The 21,556-nt window shown below is 45.3% G+C and overlaps 1 protein-coding gene across 1 annotated transcript in view; it reads right to left on the bottom strand.

The window, feature by feature from the left end:
- SCML4 (Scm polycomb group protein like 4) overlaps window positions 1-21,556 on the bottom strand; it is a 53,928-nt gene that overhangs the window by 31,477 nt on the left and 895 nt on the right. Inside the window, exons 2-3 of the mRNA XM_021693531.1 lie at window positions 6,514-6,643; window positions 4,109-4,309 (exon numbers count right to left, since the gene is read on the bottom strand). Coding sequence (XP_021549206.1) covers window positions 4,109-4,309; window positions 6,514-6,643 — 331 coding nt within the window. The remainder of the gene's footprint in view (window positions 1-4,108; window positions 4,310-6,513; window positions 6,644-21,556) is intronic.

Below are 21,556 nucleotides of genomic sequence, written 5' to 3'. Positions count from 1 at the left end.
AGTACCGGTCAGGTATTTTGTAAAATGTCCCTCAGTTTGGGTTTGTCTGATGTTTTTCTCATGATCTGACTGGGGTTAAGGTTTTGGGGGAAGAAGTGAAGTGCCCCTCTCATCACATCAGATCAGGGGTACGTGATGTCCGCATGACAACACTGAGATGTCAGCCTTCATCACCTGGCCACATGGGGTTTGCTGCATTTCTCCACTGTACTCTCCATATTCCATTCCTTGGAAATAAGTCAAAAGGTCGTGCCCCCACTCAAGGGCGGTGGAGGGATTAAGCTCTACCTCCTGAGGAGGGGAGAGTCTCTGTATCATTTGGAATTCTTCTATAAGAAAGAATTGTCCGTTCTCCTTCCTTCCTTCCTTCCTTCATTCATTTATTAATATCAGTATAGACACAGTATATTTATTTTGTACTGTGGGTTATCTAATATTATGTTATTTATTTTGTTGCTCAAATTGTTCCATCTTTTGTCTCTGGGACTTTCAGTGTCCTGTGTCCCTAGGACATGCCTCCATTTTTTTTTTTTAGCAACTTTTTGGTTACTGAAGCTTCAATATGTTTCAGATTCATCTTATATTTTCCCTGCCCTGCCCTAAAATCAGCTTTTTCTCCAACAGCCCCGGTTCCTTGTTACTAAAGAATGATATTTAGAAACCAGGATTTGGGCACTGGATATGCTCATTGCTACTGGGGTGTCAGTAGCTCTGGATCTTTTCAGTGGAGAGAGCTAAGAAAGATATGCATGTATATAATCCTATTAAGATTATGTCTCTATCCTTCTGTCTGTATCTATACGTATATATATATATAGAGAGAGAGAGAGATGGATAGAGCTAGGTCAATCAATAGATTGATAGGTAAGTCTAGATCTAGATAGAGATATTCCAAATAAACCTGAGTTCATGCTGAGGTCTCTAGCTCTAATCCAGCATCACAGAACTCAGGGTTCTTTCTACTCTTCTGGGGAGGAAGCTTTAAAAAGAACAATAATCTCTCCATAGTGATTCTAGATGAAATTTGATTTCTACAGCGTTACCAGAACTTAGAAGAAACATGTTTCTTCCAGCATGTTCCTTTCTGTAATTGTCCTCACAGCCTCTCTCACCCCATGAAGCTTACATACCAGCTCCACTGTGAGGAACACAGGAGCAGACCCTAAAAGGATATTTTGCTCCCAGCTAGGCCTCAGCTACTCATTGTCAACACCTAGAGGGCAGCCCTGTTTTTCATGTTTTATCTCCCAAAGGCAGGCACATGGCAGGGCCTGGGGCAGGGGCAATACCAGAGCTAGTTTTGATTTTAGAACTAAAACAAAACAAAATATTTTAATTAGAAATCAAAAGAATCCATTTTTGTGTGTGTGTATAGCTCTTTATAGTTTGACAAGAGCATTCATATCCATCACCTCATTCAGGCCGCCTAACTATCTGGTGAGGACAGTAGACAAGAGGTTATTACCCCATGTTACAGAGGAGGAAATTGAGAAGAGGGCACAGAGCGGTTTTTCTGGCTCACGTGGCTTCTAAGTGGCACTTACCTGTCACGTTAATACTGCAGGTGACTCTGTTCAGGAGAGCCGGCAAAGAGCTGCCCACGTGCTCACTAAGGGGTTTATCATAGCCACTCAGACACTCTGGATATTCCCTCTTAGTGTGAGCATTGCTGTTGGCCTCTGATATTTTAGAAGACCTAGTGTGATGGAAACCGCACCCATAGCAGTAGAGTCTGGGTCATCGGGTCTGCCCCATAGATCAGTGTGCATACACTCCCAGAGGTGCCTGGAAGGGCCACCTCCTAGAAGCAGATGTGGCATCTGTGACACCATAAGGTCTACCCCTCTGGGATAGTGTGGCTCAGGCAGAGCATGAGGGTTATGGGGTACTGCAATACTGCTCCTTTAGCCTTTGGGGTGGCCCTGGGCCCACCCATGACAGTCTGGTTCCTTTAGCCCACTCCGCCAGCACCAACGTCACCATTTTCTGTGTTGTGCCATGGGAACGTTGAGAAAGCAGTGCCCTAAGGATTAGGTTCTAAGTACAGAGTGGGGGAGTCTAACTATTTCTCCTTGAGTCCCCCCCTGAGCTTGGTGCTAGCTTGGTGCTATCACAGCCTCGCTGAGCTTCCATATCACCATCAGTGATGTGAAAGACCACCTTGCCACTTTGCGACCTCAAGGAGGCAGCACGAGGAGTCCCCCAGTGCTACTGCATTCTCCAAGACACTAAGACCAAGGGCTCAGCTCTGGGAATCCCTCAGCCAAGGGAAAGTTGGCAGCAGAGCTCTGCCCAGGCTTGTGTTGGTGCCAGGCATTGCAAAACCTGCTCCCAGTGCCAAGGCCCTGAGGCCACTGAAACGCTGAGCAAGAGAGCAGGGAAAATGGGGTTGGCTCTCCCAGCTTAGGGAGAGGGAACACAAAAAACTCAAATGGAATTTGCTCAAGAACGTGGGCACACAGTACAGGAAGAGCTTTCTCTTAGCACCATGTCAGTGTCTCGAGCCCTGCTACTCAGCAAGGAAAAGGACAAGGCCTTCAACCTCAGAGGGCAGCTCAGGTTTGAGAACCTGGCTCTCAGACAAAAATCGGGGGAAGAATGGCCAGCGGGCTCTCAGAAGGCTGACAACAAGACTCTCCTCCTGGCCTCTCTTGGTGCAGTACTTCTTCCTCCCGTCTCTGCTTCTGCTAAAGTTTCTTAAAAGTCACCCTGGGTCAGACACACGCACCTGGACCTTGCCAAGTTCTATTTTAATCAGTTACCAGCAAGTCAGACCCAGCTTCCTGCTCAGAGGGAGCTCCAGAAGGTGGGCAGAACCAATCACAGCTGGGGAAGCTGTGTTGGACAACCTCCCCACCCCAAGCCCTGCGGATTGAGGGTTAAATAAAATGCCCGGCGACATTAGAGGCCCCCCTCCTGTCCCCTCTCTTAGACAGCAGGCAGGGTCATTCATCTGCACCACCCCCATTGCTGGGGAATCTTCCCCCTATTCCCTGGTAATATGGAGGCCATGCCCTTGATACTGGTCCAAAGAAGACACCAGTCTGTCCCCTTGGAATTAAGACATCTTGCAAAGACCTGGTGCTCCAGGGCTTAAGGGCAGGTGGTGACAACAATTGTGTAGAGAGCCTCGGGGAGGGTGGAAAGAACCTCTGCAGGCAAACATTTGAAGGGGGCAGAGCTCCCAACTCTGCCTCTCACTTGGGGTGATGCTGCCACTCCCACTGGAAGCTGCTGGGGCAGGGCTGAAACTGGAGGACGGTGACAACGGGAGAAGGGACTGACCCTGAAGCATCTTTTAAAAAAGACAACAACCCAGCCCTTGAGAGGTCCTTGGGACCATGAGCTTCCCCACTGCTCATGGTGCCATGAAGAAAGAATGAGGCAGAGTACAGGAGAATAGATAGTGACAAGGGATGATATTTTAGACAGAGTGGTCAGAATAAGGCTCTTGGATAAGGCGCCATTTGAGTAGAAACCTGAAGAAAGTCGAGGAGCAAGTCACACTTGGATAGCTGGGGTAAGAGCATTCCAGACAGAAGAGTAGGTACAAAGACCCTGAGGCAGGGTGTGGTTCGGAGGGAACAGCAAGGAGGTCACCATAGCTGCAGCAGAGTGGGGACTCAAGAGGAGTGACCAGGAGATCAAAGAGATAGCTGGAGCCAAGTCACTTAGGGCCTCTGGGTCCTCCTAAGGACGTGGGCTTTCTCTTGGAGTGACATGAGAACCACTGAGGGTGTAGGGCAGAGGAGGGGCATGATCTGACTTCGACTTTTAAAGAACCAGAGTGGTTGCTGTGAGTGGTGAAATGTGGCTGGATTCTGGATATATTTTAAAGTTAGAGCAATAGGATTTACTGATGAGCTGGAAGTGGGGGGTAGTGAAAGAGGATTCAGATGTTCTGTCTTCTTGTCCGGGTCCGGAAGCCTTTTCTCCTCAAGCCCAGAGAAAGGCCTCCAGCACACAGGCTCATTTAAGGCCCCTGGAGATCAGCAGATGGAAGACAGACTCTGGCTACAACCACAGTCCCGCCAAGCCTGATTATGGCTTCTTTCTTCTTCAGAGAGACACCCATGCCCTCCTCATACAACCTGCCCCAGGGCCTTACCTGACACCATCTCGCCACCATAGCCCTGTTTGACCAGGGAGAAGACCAGCTTCTGCTGGTGGGCACAGTCGATGCACGCTTGTACGGCTTGCTGCAAGACCGCCGATGGCCTCTCAGGCCCAAAGCGCTCGGGGAGCTGCTGCAGCTTCCTCCTCTCCAGGTACGGCCCTGTGTTGGCTTGCTTGTTGATGTACAGGCAGACTGTGGAAACAAAGACCCACAAAGCCCTCAGCATCGGTCACATCAGACCAGCGGGCTGTTCCTGTGTGTGCAGGGTGGGGAGGCTCAGCCATGCCCCCTTGGCCCTCACCTTGAGAAAGCTGAAACAAACAAAGGTGGGACTGATTCCTCCCAACTTGAAAAGTACAAGAGGCAAAAGAGCCCATCACTCCCAACTTCCAGGGCTCGCTCTCAAGAGAACCCTTGGTTGGAAACAGATAGACAGGTGGGTCCCCTCAGATGTAGTCAAATCGGAATTGCAGACAATGATGGAGGTCCGTGTGGACCATGTGTATAAATGTATTTCCATACTGGGCATGTACACGTACAAACTCTTCCCTCCTCCTCCAAAGGAGCTGTTAAGCTACACATAATGTTTGCCAATTTTTTTTTGTTAACTTTCAGTGAATAAAAAAATTAAGATGATGCTGATTACACCAAACACTACCTACTCAATGAATTTCTAAAGAGAGTGCTATTTATAATCTCAGAGATATTAAGTACTCAGCTGCCCATTTACGTGAGCCCAACCAATGGTCCTCACACTTTTAAAGTCACACACCCCATCGGTATATTTGAGCACATGTCCCAAAATGTGTTTATTTATTTATATACATAAATATATACATTATTGACTGTTTTAATATATTGCATGCATTTTAAAACATAACCAAGAAATAGGAAATTTTAAAGGATGAGACAAAAATAAATATTAATGGTAGGTGTCACATTTTCTTCCCTATGGCAACGACTCCTCATCTATCCCCCCCATCCCAGGGTATGAGGATCTTACCTTGGGGTCACTAGGGCAAAGGAGCGTTCAAAAGGGACTTGAAGAAGAGACCAGTAGGATATGGGAAGGATTAAACAGTAACAACAAAGGTGAAGAAAGTTAGTTTTTATTGAGCCCCTCCTCTATTCCAGGCACTTCCTGTATTTTCTCTTGTTTGAATCTCAAGACAAGCCTGGGAGTGGGATATGATTACTTCCTTCACTAATGAAGAAACTAATGAAGAAATGAGGCTTAACGGTTGGATGGCTGCTCTAAAGTCTAAAGGGTAATTAGGGGTGCAACAGGGATTTGGACTCAAGTCTTTCTGCTGTCAGAGTCTGTGCTCTTTCCACTCCACCAGGCTGCCTTCTCTTGTACTCCTCCCAGATGATTAAGGAAATCTAATCAGTAAGAGACCTTCGTGCCGGGCACTGTGCTAGGTAGGCTCTACAGATTCGCGCGGTCCCTGGCTTCACAGAGCTTGGGGCCCCACTGGGAAGGCGGAGCTACTCAGAGCACTAGAGGAAGCCAGGTCGGACTGTCACTTCAAGTCACACTGGGGAGGTGCTAGGAGGGCCGATCCTGAGGACCCTGGCAGGGAAGTCAGGGAAGGCCTTCTGGAGCAAAGTATGCCTGAACTGAGATGCAAGGGACGAGAAGGGTGACCAGAGAGGAGATCATTCCAGATAGAGGGACGGCAATATGTTGAAATGCTATGGGGGGCTCTAGAGACTGAGAGGAGAGCAATGAACTGCAGGGCTCTGTTGACCACATAAACAAGTTTGGTTTTTACCTAAGAGCAACGGGAGGGAAAGTGAAGGGATTCAAGTGGGATGGGAGTAGGGGTGGCTTGTGAAGAGGGGGACAGTGTATGTGTGTTTGTGTGTGTGTGTGTGTGTGAGAGAGAGAGAGAGAGAGAGAGAGCAATGCCATCCTACTGCTGGTACTCTGATGATAGAAATGTTTGTTGGTGGACACCCCGTAAGAAAGACTGGACTGAATTCTACTCTGATTGGATTGGAGACACCAGGTGGGATTAAGGGAGGTTAGGGCCCTTAGGAGATCTGGAAGCACAAACACAGGGTCGGAAGCTCTTCAAGGTAAGCAGGCTCACTCCTGGTGCAAAGTAAACATGGCTCTGAAAAGAAAACACTGGGCCACCAAACCATCTTTTCTAGTCCCACCCCAAGGCAACCAGGTGAACCCGAGATGCCCTGAAAACCAAGTTTCAAGTAATCCTATCTGTGAGACACTTAAGCTAATGTTCTCAGAGAATTTGGTCGTCCTCCCTGCTGTCTAGCTAACAACTAAATCCTTCATTAGAGCTATCTCAGTGGCAGCTCTCCAGTTCACAGAGTAACTGCTAGATGGCAGGCTGGCCATCACAGCCTTAGAGGTCATTCAGCTGACCTACCTGTCAGAGCCTGTGGGACCGCCAAGCTGGGTATGGTGGCTGCATCCTGAGGGATGGAGCTGAGGTCGGGCTCCGGTGTGCTTCGCGGAGGTGAGAGGGCTAAAGGAGTCATAAGAACCCGAGACTTGAGCTGCAAGACAGAGCCCATTTGGTCAAGGAAAATCTGGAAATGCTCTCTACACTTGCCCCCAATTTTTCCTGGATATCAGTTAACCATTTCTCCTCTATCATGTTTCCACACCTTTCTATTATTCAGCTAAGGGGCTGAGCTTCAGATTCAAGCTCATGATCAAGATTCATGTTTGGGGTCAAATTCAGAGATCAGCTCTGCACCCCACCCTTACAGTGGAGCCACCCAGGAAATGACTGGTGTCAGGCAGTGAGTGTGGGAATACAAGAGGTATGAACAGTTGAAGCCTATGAGCCTTCTGAGTGCAGAATGCACGGTAGGGGACAGTTCCCAGGCTTCGAATCCCTAGAATCCTGTGGACAGGGTTTTTCTGACAGCTACCCAGGGACCAATTCCGAAGCCCTCCTTAATCTCTGCTGAGCTTTCAGCTCACAAAGATCACTGGATCCTGCTAGAAAAGAAAGCAGAAACCGTTCCTCCAAGGGGCTGCCATACTGCTCAGTGTTTATTTCCTACAGCAGAAACTGTCAGGGTAGCCCGAGTGTGGACATGAGTGTATTCTCTGGTGGTGAGAAGCAGCTGCCTTGAAGGACTCATTTGAAATCACAGATGAGGAGCTGAAATTTGCTGTTATGGAATAAGATGGGGATGACTGGTTGGTTGATTGTGCCAATGGCAAGAAGTCACTCTCCATACCAAGGTTTGACAGAAAATTGTCTAATCCTTGTTCTCCACCAAAAAATAATGAATAGTTCAGTCACTTCATCTCTTCACCACTGACCTGTGTCTGTTCTCTACTCCAGACCGATTAAATCATTCTTTGGGAGTGGGACCAAGGCATCAGGAGTTTTAAAAGGTACTCAGATGATTCTAATACGTAGTTAAGGTTGAGGCCACTGCTCCGCTGCTTTTCAAATTTAAGGTGCAATCAGTCACCTGGGGGCCCTATTAAAATATAGATTCTGATTCAGGAATTCTGGGGTGGGGCCTGAGATTCTGCATTTCTGACAAGCTTCTAGGCAGTGCTGATGCTGCTAGTCCATGAACCACACTTTGAGTAGCAAGGGTGTGCATTCTGTTGTTAATATATATGCAGACCCCACCCCCCCTATATTGAATCATCAATATAGAGTTGATGTTTAAGGCTATGATAATGGGTGAGTTCATCAGAGAATAACAGAAGGAGTATAGATGGAGAAGAGAAAAATCAAGCACTGAGCCCTGTAAGACTCCAACATGAAGAGTTGGAGAGATGAGGAGGAACCAGCAAAAGAAACCAGGAAGGACATACAGTGGGGTAGTAAGAAAACTGGGAGAGTGTGGTCTTTTGGGAGCCAAACAGAGAAAGTGTTTCATGAAGGAGAGAGTGGTCAGCCATGTCAAAACCTCTGATCAAGGAAGACTAGAAGTGGTCTTTAGATGTAGCAACTTCTCAGCAAGAGAGGTGGTAGTGCAAAGGGTGGGATGAGAACCTGATTGGAATTAGCTCAAGAAATAACGGGAAGGGAAGCATTGGGATCAGGAGTTAAAGTCAAGTCTTTCAAGGAGGTTGTCTGAAAGGGGAGCCAAAAATTAGCCATAGCAAGGAAGAAAAGTCAGATCAAGTAATTTTTGCCCCACAATGAGATATCACCTCATACCCATTAGGATAGCTACTATCAAAAACAAATAAAAAATAATAAGTATTGGCGAGGATGTGGAGAAATCAGAACCCTTGTGCACTGTTGGCAGGAATGTAAAAAGGTGCAGTATAGCAGTTCCTAAGAAATTTAAAATAGAATTACCCAGCAATTCCACTTCTGGGTCTACATCCAAAAGAATTGAAAGCAGAATCTCCAAGAGGTGTTTGTACAGCCCTGCCCATAGCAGCACTAGTCACAGTCGGCCACAAAACCGCGGCTACCAACGTCCACTGACGGGTGGGTGGGTAGACGTAAGGCGGTATATACACGAAGGAATATTACTCAGCCTTAAAGAGGAAGGGAATTCTGGAACATGCTACAACATGGAGGAGCCGGGCACATATTTGCTAAGTGAAATAAGCCAGTCACAAAAACAAATATTGCATGATTCCACTAATTTAAGGTACCTAGAAGAATCAAGTTCATTGAAAAAGAAAGTAGAACAGTGTTTTCCAGGGAGGGAATGGGGAGCTGGGGACAGAGTTTCTGTTTTGCAAGGTGAAGTTCTGGAGATCTAATGCACAACAATGTGAATATACTTAGTCCTGAGCCATACACTTAGAAATGGGTATGATGGTACATTTTATGCCACGTGTCTTTTACCACAATTAAAACATTAAAAAAATCTTTTAGTATAGATAGATAGATAGATATGTTTTGGTTTTTGTGTTTTGTGTTTTGTTTTGAGATGGGAGAGACATGCTTGAATGTTGATGGAAATAATCCAGCTGAGAGGGAAAGAAGGATGATCCCGGGGAGTGCTTGGAGACCTAGTGGCGTCAGGACTTTGAGTAGGTGAGGGGGGTGAGATTTAGTGAATGGAGGCGGGTGGGTGGGAGGGCTGTGTCAAGGCTGCAGAAAGAAACAGGGACCTTTCATCCATTTTATTGCAAAGCAGAGTATAATGGCCTGGATTTGGCGGGGGGGGGGGGGGGGGTATGGATGTGGAGATGGGAACTTACAAATCCTGGCTTCTAATTTCTCAGTGATGCTGGAAGCCTGAGTGTGAGGATGTAGGAGGCGGGACAAGTGGGGAATAGGGTGTGGCTGCTGAGTGACGATGTGGGGAAATGAATTTAAATTCACTGAAATGAACGTAAAGTGAGATCAGTCCAAAGTGAGCACCCGGGTTGCACAGGGCTGTATGGGTGCAGATTCTGGGGCTCCGGCAAGAGACCAAATGTTAGTCAGAAGCTACAGTTAACAGAGATTTCATCTTATTCTGTGTTTAGCATTTGAAAAATTAAAGGGCGCACCATGTAGCTATGCTCTGCTAAATACTATAAAAAGAATCTCAAAGAAACCTCAGTGGTGGGAAGGAGGGGACAAGAAACCTGCTGTGACTCAGTCACCATGACTTTGGCATGGTTCCCTCACCCACCAAGTGTGACAAGAGCTATAGTTACCTTGCCTGTCCTCCAGGTTGCGCTGGTCCCTCTGACTGTCCTTCTAGGAATGATATGCTGCCCTGCATGGCTTGCAGTGGAGAAGTTGGTAGTGGCAGTCCCCAAAGACTGTGGGCAGCAGGCTCTAGAAGGCCTTGGCTAAGTCCTCCATTACAGGCTTAAAGCCCTCCAACCAACATGCAGATAATGATGTTGGTGGGGAAAAAGCAAGATTTGGCAAGTCATCATTTTTCCCTCTGTGGTCTTTAAGTTAATCACACAAAGATCCTCGCAACCCTTCCCTAGAAGGATGGTGACGTGACAGCAGTGATGATGGTGAGGATAGGGATGGCAGCTAAGACTTAGATTGCTGGTCACTGTTTCCTGTTCATATAAGCGTAGTAACAACCCTAACATCTAATGCTTGCTCACTATTTTAATATTTATTAGAAAAGGATCTGTTCGTTGAACCCACCTCCAAGGAAGTAATACAATTAATACAATTATAGTTGGCTGTTACCTCTGCCCATCGTTTCTGCTCAGATAAAGCAACTGAAGGAATTAGAATAAGTCAGCTGGTTGCAGGGCAAAACTTCAGCGTTCATCCAACCCCTAAAACAACCGCTGGGACTTTTGAACAAAGAAGAAATCTCATGCAACTGTGGGTGGTATATGACTTTTTAAAAATTCTTCTTGGTAAGAGAAGAGATCATCAGTAGGCATACCTTTGACCTAGCATGCTGAAATTTTCATCTCATTGCCTAATATAAAGGAAAAAAACCTGGCCCAGGAAAGGGAGTCACATATGTTTTAGAGGGCTCCTAAAATAGAAATGAGCCCAGTGGCTAGGAATGTCCTATGGTGTGATGCGGGTCCCCTCTGTCAGGGCCTCTCCTACATGTGGAATTGAGGGGCTCCCGGTATCCCCCAACATACAGGGATGCTATTCTCTGGCAGGACATTTGTCTTTGCCATTGCTGGTTTTTTTGGTTGTCGTTGCATTTTGTTTTTTAAATGGACAAAATAAAACAAAACAAAATTGCTGGGGTTTTTCAAATTGCTTTTTTGTTGTGTTTTGATTTTTAAATGGACAAAATAAAACAGAACACTCCTATCTTGGGGCGCCTGGGTGGCTCAGTCATTAAGCATCTGCCTTCGGCTCAGGTCATGATCCCAGGGTCCTGGGATCGAGTCCCGCATCGGGCTCCCTGCTCGGCGGGAAACCTGCTTCTCCCTCTCCCACTCCCCCTGCTTGTGTTCCCTCTCTCACTGTCTCTCTCTCTGTGTGTCAAATAAATAAAATCTTTAAAAAAAAAAAAAAAGAACACTCCTATCTTGGTTTCTAATACCATTCTTCAATAAAAGGAACAAGGGCTCCTTGGAGAAATGGCTGATTCAAGGACAAGGGCAGGAAATATACAAGATGAGCCTGGGGCGTCTTGTCCCAGAAAGTAAGAGAGTACTAAACACACACACACACACACACACAATGATGAGGGTAGGTCATAGGAACACAGGAGTCAACTGAAAGAGCTTCCAATGTCCAAATCTGGAGCAATATGATTATGATTCAAAGTATACAATAAATATCCATGACTCCATACTGACATAAATGAATGATTGACTAAATAAATACATGGAGGAGAACAGACAAAACTCTTATGCATAAATATTCCAAATAGTTTATTGTGGAGCTTAATTTCCCACTCCTTAAGTGTGAGCTCCACATAGTGACTTCCTTCCAGAAGGACAGGGAAATGTGGGTAAAGTAACTTTGCAGTGGAGAAACCCATCAAACACCACTTCAGGCAGGTGATCAAGGTCACCATCCACAGTGATAAGCCACGTTGATAGTATGCACCCTTGACATGGCATGACGGAAATGACACCTTACCTCTGAAATCTTCTTCCCCAAAACCCATAACCCCAGTCTAATCATTAGAAAAACATCAGACAAACCCATGTTATAAACATTTTACCAAACACTTGACCCATACTCCTCAAAACTGCCAATGTCATCAAAAACAAGGGAACTCTGAGAAACTTTCACAGCCCAGAGGAGCCTAAGGAGACGAGATGACTAAATGTTAATATTCTGGCTGGATCCTGGAACAGAATAGGGAAAAACTAATGAATCTGAATAAAATATGGACATGATTAAATAATGATGTGTTATTATTGGTTCACTAATTGAGACAGATGTGTCCTAGTAATATAAAATGTTAACGATAGAAGAAAGTAGGTATGGGGTATATGAGAATTCTCTGTTTTACTTTTGCAACTCTCCTGTAAATCTAAACCTATTCTAAAATATAATTTATTTTTAAAGTATTAAAAACAAGGTCTGGCAGGGGCGCCTGGGTGGCTCAGTCATTAAGCATCTGCCTTCTGCTCAGGTCGTGATCCCAGGGTGCTGGGATCGAGCCCTGCATCGGGCTCCCTGCTTGGCAGGAAGCCTGCTTCTTCCTCTCCCACTCCCCCTGCTTGTGTTCCCTCTCTCGCTGTGTCTCTCTCTGTCAAAAAATAAATAAAATCTTAAAAAAAAAAAAAACAGGATCTGGCAGAATAAACTGGGTAAAATGGAAAGGAAGAAGGGAGACAAAGCTTCTTTCTTGGAAGCATAAGACTAGAGAGAGATTAGGTGCCCGGGACACCATGCTCTGACATATACTGGTGCTAATCCTTGGCCTTCAAAGCCAACAGCCTTGCACAGATGCTGGCAAGTTGGCACCTTCACCTGAAATTCAAAACCTCAATCAAAAGGGTGTGGTGACTCCTCATCCAGGGTGCGGTCGCCAGCAGCTGCCCAAGGGGCTGTGCTTTGCTGGAGTAGAGTATCATGGTGGGTGAAGCAAAAGAGTAGAGGGTCGGCCCCTGCCAGCTGGCCTCTCCACCAAAGGGGGCTGGAGAATGTGGAAGCAGCTCATCTTTCTTTTCCACTGACAGATCCAAAATAAGGGCCTGGAGAGTTTCTTGCTCCAGCTGTCTTTCTGGGAAGACCTTCTCTAAGACATTTGCTAGAGAACCCACTGGAAAGAGTTGGGGAAGGGGAGGGTCTCTTCGCAAACTGAGAGGTGTGGCCAGGGGCCGCTAATGGAGAAGGGGTTAGCTGATGTAAGAATGAAGTATTTTTCTAGAAATATGCCAGTGTGGCAGAAACAAGTACTAACTAAACAATGTTTCATACATTGATAGCAAGAGGTTGATAATCTGAGGACAGAGAATGTGGTTGAGGGAGTATGATGTGTAGAGACCGCCTGCACATCAGCAGAGATGAAGCAACAAAGCAAAATTTAAGAATAAGTTCGGGATGGCAGTGGGCACATACATTGGAACACTAGCGTTTGGATCTGGGCTCAAAGTCCAGCTCAGACACTCAGCATGAAGAGCTCTTATTACTTAGGATTTTGGAGCCTGCCTTTCCTTACCTGTGTGAGGATAATAATATCCCCTCACAGGGATGTGGCAAGATTTAAATGTAAACATTTAGCATAGGGCTAGTGCAAAGTGAGGACTCAGTAAATGTTTATTACTATTGCTGATAGAATCGGGGGAGGGCATGACAAGAAGGAGAGAAGCCGTATTTCCTCCCCCGGGAGATGGACACTGAGAACTGGTATGATTTCAGTCATCAGCTACACATCACTGATGCCCGGCAGGGCAGTGGCTGGAACACAGGGCTCAGAGACAGGACTGGGGTTTGAATCCTGGGTCTGCCACCAACTCACATGGAACTCTGAGCAACTCACTCAGAGCTTCTGGGCTTCACCTTCCAAAGCCATGGGATTGGGTAGATGGTTGGTTTCTAAATTCTCTTCTAATCCATAATGTGTATATACCCTGCATTAGACTGCTTCTGAAAACATTAAAGCATTTGAAACAAAACCAGTGTCAGTGCCACATTTTGAATGTTGATTAGAAGAAATGTGCCAGCCTAAATTTCTTTGGAATTCTATTTCTAGAAATACAGAAAAGTAGGTTCTTTGGATCAGTTGAAAACAGCCACAAATAATGGATAAAATGTAAGATTAATGAAAGTAGAGAGGAGCTGACAATATATAAAGAATTATCAGACCAGGGACACCTGGGTGGCTCAGTCAGTTAAGCGTCTGACTCTTGATTTCAGCTCAGGTCATGATCTCAGGGTCATGGGATCGAGCCCCACATCAGGTTCCATCCCCACACAGTGTCTGCTTGTCCTTCTCGCTTGGCTCCTCCCCCCTCTCTCAAACAGATAAATAAAATCCCTCTCTCAAATAAATAAATAAAATCTTTTAAAAATTATCAGGCTGAAATATAAGTGAAATCTAGGCCTTGGGAATTGGTATGGAGGTCAGGGCTCATCCAAAGGGCTATGACCTCAGGGAAGGATGAGCCAGTTGTAAACTTGTCCCACCTGCTCCCCACCCACACCTGACAATAAGGAAAGTTGCCTTAATATTGGGGTAGGGGAGTGTGCAGATCTCTGAAAAGATACTGCTACAAGCCAGATGGTAATACAATAAAAAACAGAGTGCTTAACTTTCAGTGAGTAGAAAAAAATTTAAATACTAAAAAAAAAGTCCAAAAGAAGGCAGGAGAGATGGGTAAAAGGAGCATAGAATGAGTGGGACAAATAGAATACACAAAATAAGATATATATTTAAACCTAAATTTATCAGTAATTTCTTTAAACATAAATGGACTAAATGCCTAGTTAAAAGACAAAGATTATTATATTACTGGACAATAGGGGTTGAAATGTGTCCCCCAAAATGATGTTGAAGCCTTAACCCACATGACCCATGAATGTGACCTTATTTGGAAATCGGATCTTTGCTGAAAATCAAGTTAAAATGAGGTCATTAGGATGGGCCCTAATCCAATATGACTATGTCATTATAAAAGGAGAAATTTGGACAGAGACAGACAAGTATAGAGGGAAGACGATATGAAGACACCGGAAGGACACCATCGACGAGCCAAGGCATAGACCTTGATCTTGGATTTCCAGCTTCCAGAACTGTGAGGCAATAAATATCTGTTGTCTAAGCCACCCAGTTCTTTGTACTTTGTTACAGCAGCCCTAGGAACCTAATATGCCGTATTTTTTAAAAAATCATGTTCATCCTCCCCTCCTTCCCCTCCCCACCTTTATTTGAGGATAGTTTGTTCATGTCCCTGCCATAGCTTTTCTTGGGGGCACATTCCTTCTTTAGACTCATGCTCTTTCCCCACCCAAAACTCCCTCAGGGTTCTGAGGAGATGCTGTGGGGAGCAGTTAGGGAAAATTGAATACCTCACTGTGTTTAACCTCAGACTTTAGTCTAAAAACTTGCCTGTTGGAAATGCAGATCAGCTCCAACAACAAGACATTCATAGCCAATAACCTAATTCCATTCCTAGGAGTCAGCCTGTTTCTGGGTCCACCCATACCTTTTTCTCCCTGCACTTGGAGGGGAGATTAAACACCTAAAGGATGGAAGGGCCACTATCCTTTGGCCTTGAGGCCTGCTTTGGCAACATGTCCCTCAGTTAAAGCTGAGATGGTAGCTAAGCTTTCTTTGAACTAAAACTTCTCTAGGAAAATAAAATTACCCCAATACAATAAACTGCCTACATGACAATGAAGACAGAGGGGATGCCTGAAGGTGGGAGGGAAATGGGCCGGCTCTCTCATGCCTTTCAGAGGTGCAAACAGGGTGGGGATAGGGTGAGGATTCTGGAGCTTTCTCCCACCATCTCTGTGCTGGGTTCAGATTCTCCTCTGGACCCAGAGAACCCCTGAGACTGGTGAAGAGCGGAGGTGAGGGTGGGGGGGGGGGTGCTGGCTTTGCCGAGGGCAGGGAAGATTGGTTTAGTTTCCTCCTAGACAGAGGGAAGCTGAGAGAGGAGACGATGAACCCAGTACTCCAGGGTACCAGGAGAGAGAAGAAGAAAAGGGAAAACACAAAACACCATGACGGGATAAAGTGAAATTCAGAAAAATGGATCTCCCCGTGAGAATTATTTAATGGAATGCTGTCCACTATGCCCTGTGACCCCAACAATCTTTAGTAGAGACCACACATTTCAAGGAATGCGTGGTGTGATTAGGTTTCTTACAGAAACTGGCGAGGAGGCCAAGTTCTCTGCATCAGCAGGCGTGGGGTCCACGCTGTAGATGGGAGAGGAAACAGGGTGCATCCAGGAACAGGATTGTGTGCTTAGGAGTACTCAGAGCAGTGGGAGGTTGGAGCTGGCTTATACTGGGGCCATGAGGGATGACTTGGAAGTTATTGGTTAAATACTGAACATTAAAGTATGTATACTTACAGAGTATTAATTTAAAATACGTTAAAAAGAAAGGTAATCGACACTCAAAACTCATGACTTTCTAATTATTTTGTTACCGCGCCCCTAGAGATGTACAGAGGCAGGGGTGTGGGGCCACATATCTCTGACCAACGCCATGCTTGGGGCTGTCGTCTTGGTGCTTTGAAACTGGACATGTTGGGAATATTTATGCCTTGAAAATTATCGAGTGCTACAAATTAGGGCTGAAGTTACTCTTTTATTGACTTACAGACTTAAGAAAGTGATGGAGAAAATGTTAAAAACACAAATTAAACTTCAAAGTGTGCCTTGTTGACGGCTGTTACACCATGAATAGCACAAAAAACTGAACTACTTTCGGTTTTCACAAACTATCACCCAATTCAGTGAAGAAGTTCATCACATTCTCAACAAACGAGCAAAATTCCAACATATACAACTTCACCGTTTACTTTTCTTTTACTTCTTAACATAATTGAAAATATCAGCTAGCATTCATGTTGGAGTCACACTCAGAATGCTGGTGGGGGCGGGGACATTGGCCAGCACACCACCGCCTCCCACCCACTACTGAGCTTCAACCTTGGCCCTTGCTCCAGCCTGGGGTTGGGGGTGGAGGGTCACAGAAAACCACAGGAGAGACAGTCCCTACCCTGAGTACTGTACCCGATTCAGCCTAAGGGAATGGCCCCTGCATTGTTTTGCTTGGGTAATGATTTTCCCCATGCAAGGAGCATGCCATGCCCATCATCAGCAAGATCAGCGCAGGAAGGCTCATTAGATAGCTATTCTTCCCTTGCAACCAATATCATGCTACATTTGACGTTCATAAATATGACTCCAAGACAATATAAGATCTGGATAATCAAAGAATTGTGGAAGCCAATTCAACAGTTCTAATGAAAACACATTGTAGAAAGAACTTTAAGCAGTGTTGGAACAAATAAAACCCTTTCTACTTAAGTTCGAACATTCTCTTAATTGAGATTTTTGTGAATTTGACTTCCTTGTAACACAATGCCAAGAACACATACTTTTTTTGTCGGGGAAGGGAGGTGGGAAGAAACGTTTGGCAATAAAAAAGAGGGAATAAAACATATTAGAAAATCACTCTCTTTATAGAGTGAATCTTCTAGTTAACAGAACACTGTTCTTTAGGATGCCTGGGTGGCTCAGTCCGTTAAGCGTCTGCCTTCGGCTCAGGTCATGATCCTGGGGTCCTGGGATCAAGCCCCACATCGGGTTCCCTGCTCAGCGGGAAGCCTGCTTCTCCCTCTGCCTCTGCTCCCCCTGCTTGTGTTCCCTCTCTCGCTGTGTCTCTCTCTGACAAATAAATAAATAAAATCTTAAAAAAAAAAAAAAAAAAGACTGTTCTTTAAGAACTTAGCAGAGGCTGCTGGTGAATCCCCAAAATATCCATGCTCCCTTTCTTTATTAGTGGGATCCCTGAATTTTAGCTGGCCACCTGAGCACACAGCATCGCATTTCTCCATCTTCTTTGGCGCTAAGTGTGGCCAAGGACTAGGTCCAGGACTGTGAGATCCAAGTGTAAGGGGTGTGTGCAGCTTTGAGGGTCGAGTCCTTAAAGGGAAAGACATGCCTCCACTACCTCTCCTCCATCCGCTGACTAGACTAGTGCAGTAGTGGGAACTGGAGGGTCATTTTAGAGCAAGAGGTAGAGACTTGGTGTTAAGAGTAGCAGAGCAGGGACGCCTGGGTGGCTCAGTCCTGTTACACGTCTGACTCTTGATTTCAGCTCAGGTCATGATCTCAGGGTCCTGGGATGAGCCCCATGTTATGTCAGGCTGTGTGCTCAGTGGGGAGTCTGCTTCTCTCCCTCTGCCTCTGCCCCTCCCCGGGCTCACACCCTCTCTCTCTCTAAAATAAATAAATCTTTTTAAAAAAAGAGTAGCAGAGCAACAACAGAGAAGGAGCCTGAGTCCCCAACACCATGGAGACATCATATCACCCTCAGATGCTTCCCGGACTTTAACACGAGAGGGAAGTTAGCTTCTACCTTCTTTAAGCTGCTGTTGTTTGGCCTTTGTTACAGCAACTGGATTTGTGTTCCGAATGACACAATTACCAACATGTTAGAACATGTTAACCACTTGTTTTTAATATCTTAGGGATGATATTCTTTCTAAACATGTTACACTTTTCTAAGCTCATTAAACAGAGCAGACAGAACATAATTTACTCTTTTTTGGAAAGAGTAAATGGGAAAGCATAATTACTATTCTGAACAATAATGCAGAGAGATTGCCAAGGTCACTAAGTGGACTCAGGCTGTGGAACTTGGTTCATTTATACCTAATTCCTGACATTTTTCTGACTCTCCTCACTATCAGGGATCAAATAAGAAAATATACACAAAGTGCTTTGGCCCAGAGCCTCAAACACAGAAGTGCTCAGTGAATATTACACGTGACTGTTATTGCTGTTATTATTGTTGTTACTATTACTATTATGTAGAGGGGACAGACAGCTATTTTTAAAACCCAGCACTTTTTTCTTCCTGCTTCAATCATACTCCCAACCATAAAGACACAGAAGCTGGAAATCCCACTGTTCGGTGACATTATAATCAGCTGCGTCTACAGAACAGAAGCTAGAGTTTCTCCTTGATACAGACTCTCTCTCTCTATCTCTTTAAAACAACCTTAATGGTCTTTTTAGTCGCTCAATATAAGGAAAATCTATCTGTTGACCTTGAGTTGTCTCTGAACTAAACCAATAGCAGATGCTTCAAACTGAGATGTAAATTCAGTTCCATAATGAAGAAGGCTGTTTCCATATCAGTCAGCCTATGGCTCTTCAGGGAAAAAATGATGTGAAGAGGTTTTTGCTTCCTTCGACTGGGTGAGAAGGGGGCATAAGGCCATCAGATGATGTTCTCACAGCAGTGAGCATGCCCCAGCAATGTGGCTGCAGGCCTGGGCCAAGAGATGTGGGCAGATGGGCCCCGGCAGGGGCGGGGCATGACCTATGAACTCTGGGGCGCTGACATCTGACTACCAGTTGAATTCTTCCTTTTCTGCCTGTAATTCACTCATATTATTCTCAAGACCCAGAGAAGGGGTTAAATATTACAGCCTGCGTTAGCTGTGCCTGGGTCTTAAACGGAGAGGCGTGTGCCCATACTTGGACCAGACAGAGTTTCCACACGTGCTTGACACAGAGGTGACTGGCAGTGCAGTTTGGGAGAGCACCAGGCAAGAAGTGACAAATGGCAACCGGCATAGACCTTGACACAGTCAGCACAACCAGGCATCCTCAGAATCTCCTGGAAAAGAGCCTTCCGAAGACTCAGACACTGATTATTTTGTTATGACAATATTGTTAGCATAAATATATCATAATGATGCTATTGACATAACAATTATTATTTTATAATATTGATCATATTCTATATTATTAATAAAATACCATTTAATTATAACAAAAATTCTTATTATGCTTATTGCGTGTCCAGGTGTGTGCGTTCTTCTTTCCCAAAATATCTTCCCCTTCAAATCAAAGGCCATTATATTGCTATAATTGAGCTTGTAAGAAATGTACCTATGATAAAGGTAAATAGACTCTGAAGGAGGGCTTGGAAATGTTTTCTTAGTAGTAAAATACAAGATCTTTAAGGGTAGACCAAGTAATATCTTACTTCGCTTGCTCAGGATTTCTTTTTTAACAACTTCTGTCTCCCTAACTGTATCTCAGATAGTTAACATTGCCAAATTAGTGGCCATTTGGTAAATGAAATGAAACTGTACAGTTTCCTTGCTGGCTCCCCCACAATTAAAACCTTTTCGTTAACGGTGAAATGGGGCTTCTGGGTCTCAGAAATTGTCAGAATAAAACTGGAGAGACCTAACAGGTTGCCAAATTCATTTTGCCAAGTAAGGACATTTTTAAAAATTACCAAATCCTGACAACATGCAACATTTAATAAAACACTTTTTAAAATTCCCAAGTCATGACAACGTACAACACTTAGATAAAATAAATTTTAACATCAAAACAGTAGGAAGTTTCAGGGGCGCCTGGGTGGCTCAGTCATTAAGCGTCTGCCTTCAGCTCAGGTCATGGTCCCAGCATCCTGGGATCGAGCCCCACGTCGGGCTCCCTGCTCTGCAGGAAGACTGCTTCCCCCTCTCCCACTCCCCCTGCTTATGTTCCATCTCTCACTGTCTCTCTCTGTCAAATAAATAAAATCTTTAAAAAGAAAATAGTAGGAAGTTTCCAAATAAAGGAGGATCCTTTGGGTGAAGATTTTCACATGGTTCTTATTTTTCTTGCATCACCACGAGGGAGTCAGCACTTGCAGCAGACGGCACCTGGTTTGGAGTCGTTCCCGAACACCAAACCCACGGCCTGGGGAGCTGTCTGGGAGCTGCTGGTCTGAGATAATTCCCACACATTTCCCCAAATACATGGAAGGTGGACTCGAGGAAGAGCTAGGGCCTGTTGTCCCTGTGAGGCATGGGCATGAGACCTGCCTGCCATGTTGTAGGACCTGGATTGTCAGCTAACCACCCCAAAAGCTTTCTTCCCGCCCCGAGATGTCTCTATGTGTTAGGAGCCCTGAAAACTGCCCCTTTTAGGACACAGGGCAATTGCCAAGTTGGGCTCATTCCATGGACCGAATTTCCATTTTTCCTGGCCCTAGAAATGCTGTGTCTGTCGGTAATTTTCATGCTTGGGTCATAGCTCCCAGGGGAGTAGGAGAAAGGCCAACTAGGAGAGAGTTTTCAGTGTGTTTCCTCAGGTCCTGGATTTGCTCCCTGGCTCTATCAACTTCCTGTTGATAGAAGGCTGCCCTGCTCCAGCCTTGTAGACCCATCTCCCGCACCTCAGCAATGGCGCAGGTAGCCGAGCTGGGAAGACCCGCCCTGTGCCCGCTTCAGAGACACAATCTGAAGCTGACTGAAGCTGACTGAAGCTGACGTGCCCATGAGAAAAAGGAGGCTCCTCTTTGTTAGAAGAATAACCAGTGACAGAAGATTCTACTTCAGGAGATGGCTAAGTAAAAGCTCCTTTTACTAAAGCCCATGACCCCAAATGACTTGGAGTCACCTTCCCCCCACCTACCAGTTTTATTTTCCAGCAGTTGGAGGAACTGCAGAGAACCAAAGGGATAAAGGTTGAATTCATTACCAATTCTTCCGGAAGCTTTGTCTTCCTGCTGACCTGAAATAATTTCCATACATTTTCCTAAATATACGGGAGTTAATTGCCTATTTGCATTTTGGTTTGAGTATTCAGATCTCAAGATGGAAACATAAGCTCTTTATTTCAAGAAAAATAAATGAAGGAAAACTTCTGAAGCTCATTTTCTAATGCCCAAAAGGCTCGTGAAGAACAAACTCAATAGTCTTTCTTTTCTAGTAGCCTCTTCAAAAACCTCCGGGAGGAGAAGCTCTCCCTCCTTCGGTTCAGATTGCCTTATGTGATTGCAATTACATCCGAGAATTTCTTTTCCACTCCACCCCCCCCCCAATCAGCTTTGCCACTTCCTCTTTGCTTCTCCATCCCACCCCCCCCCCCCCCCTCCCCCC

The sequence above is a fragment of the Neomonachus schauinslandi genome, chromosome 8 (assembly GCF_002201575.2).
Source record: "Neomonachus schauinslandi chromosome 8, ASM220157v2, whole genome shotgun sequence".
Lineage (NCBI taxonomy): Eukaryota > Metazoa > Chordata > Mammalia > Carnivora > Phocidae > Neomonachus > Neomonachus schauinslandi.
The sequence above is the reverse complement of the archived record's forward strand: the minus strand, read 5'-3'. Positions and strand labels throughout refer to the sequence as shown.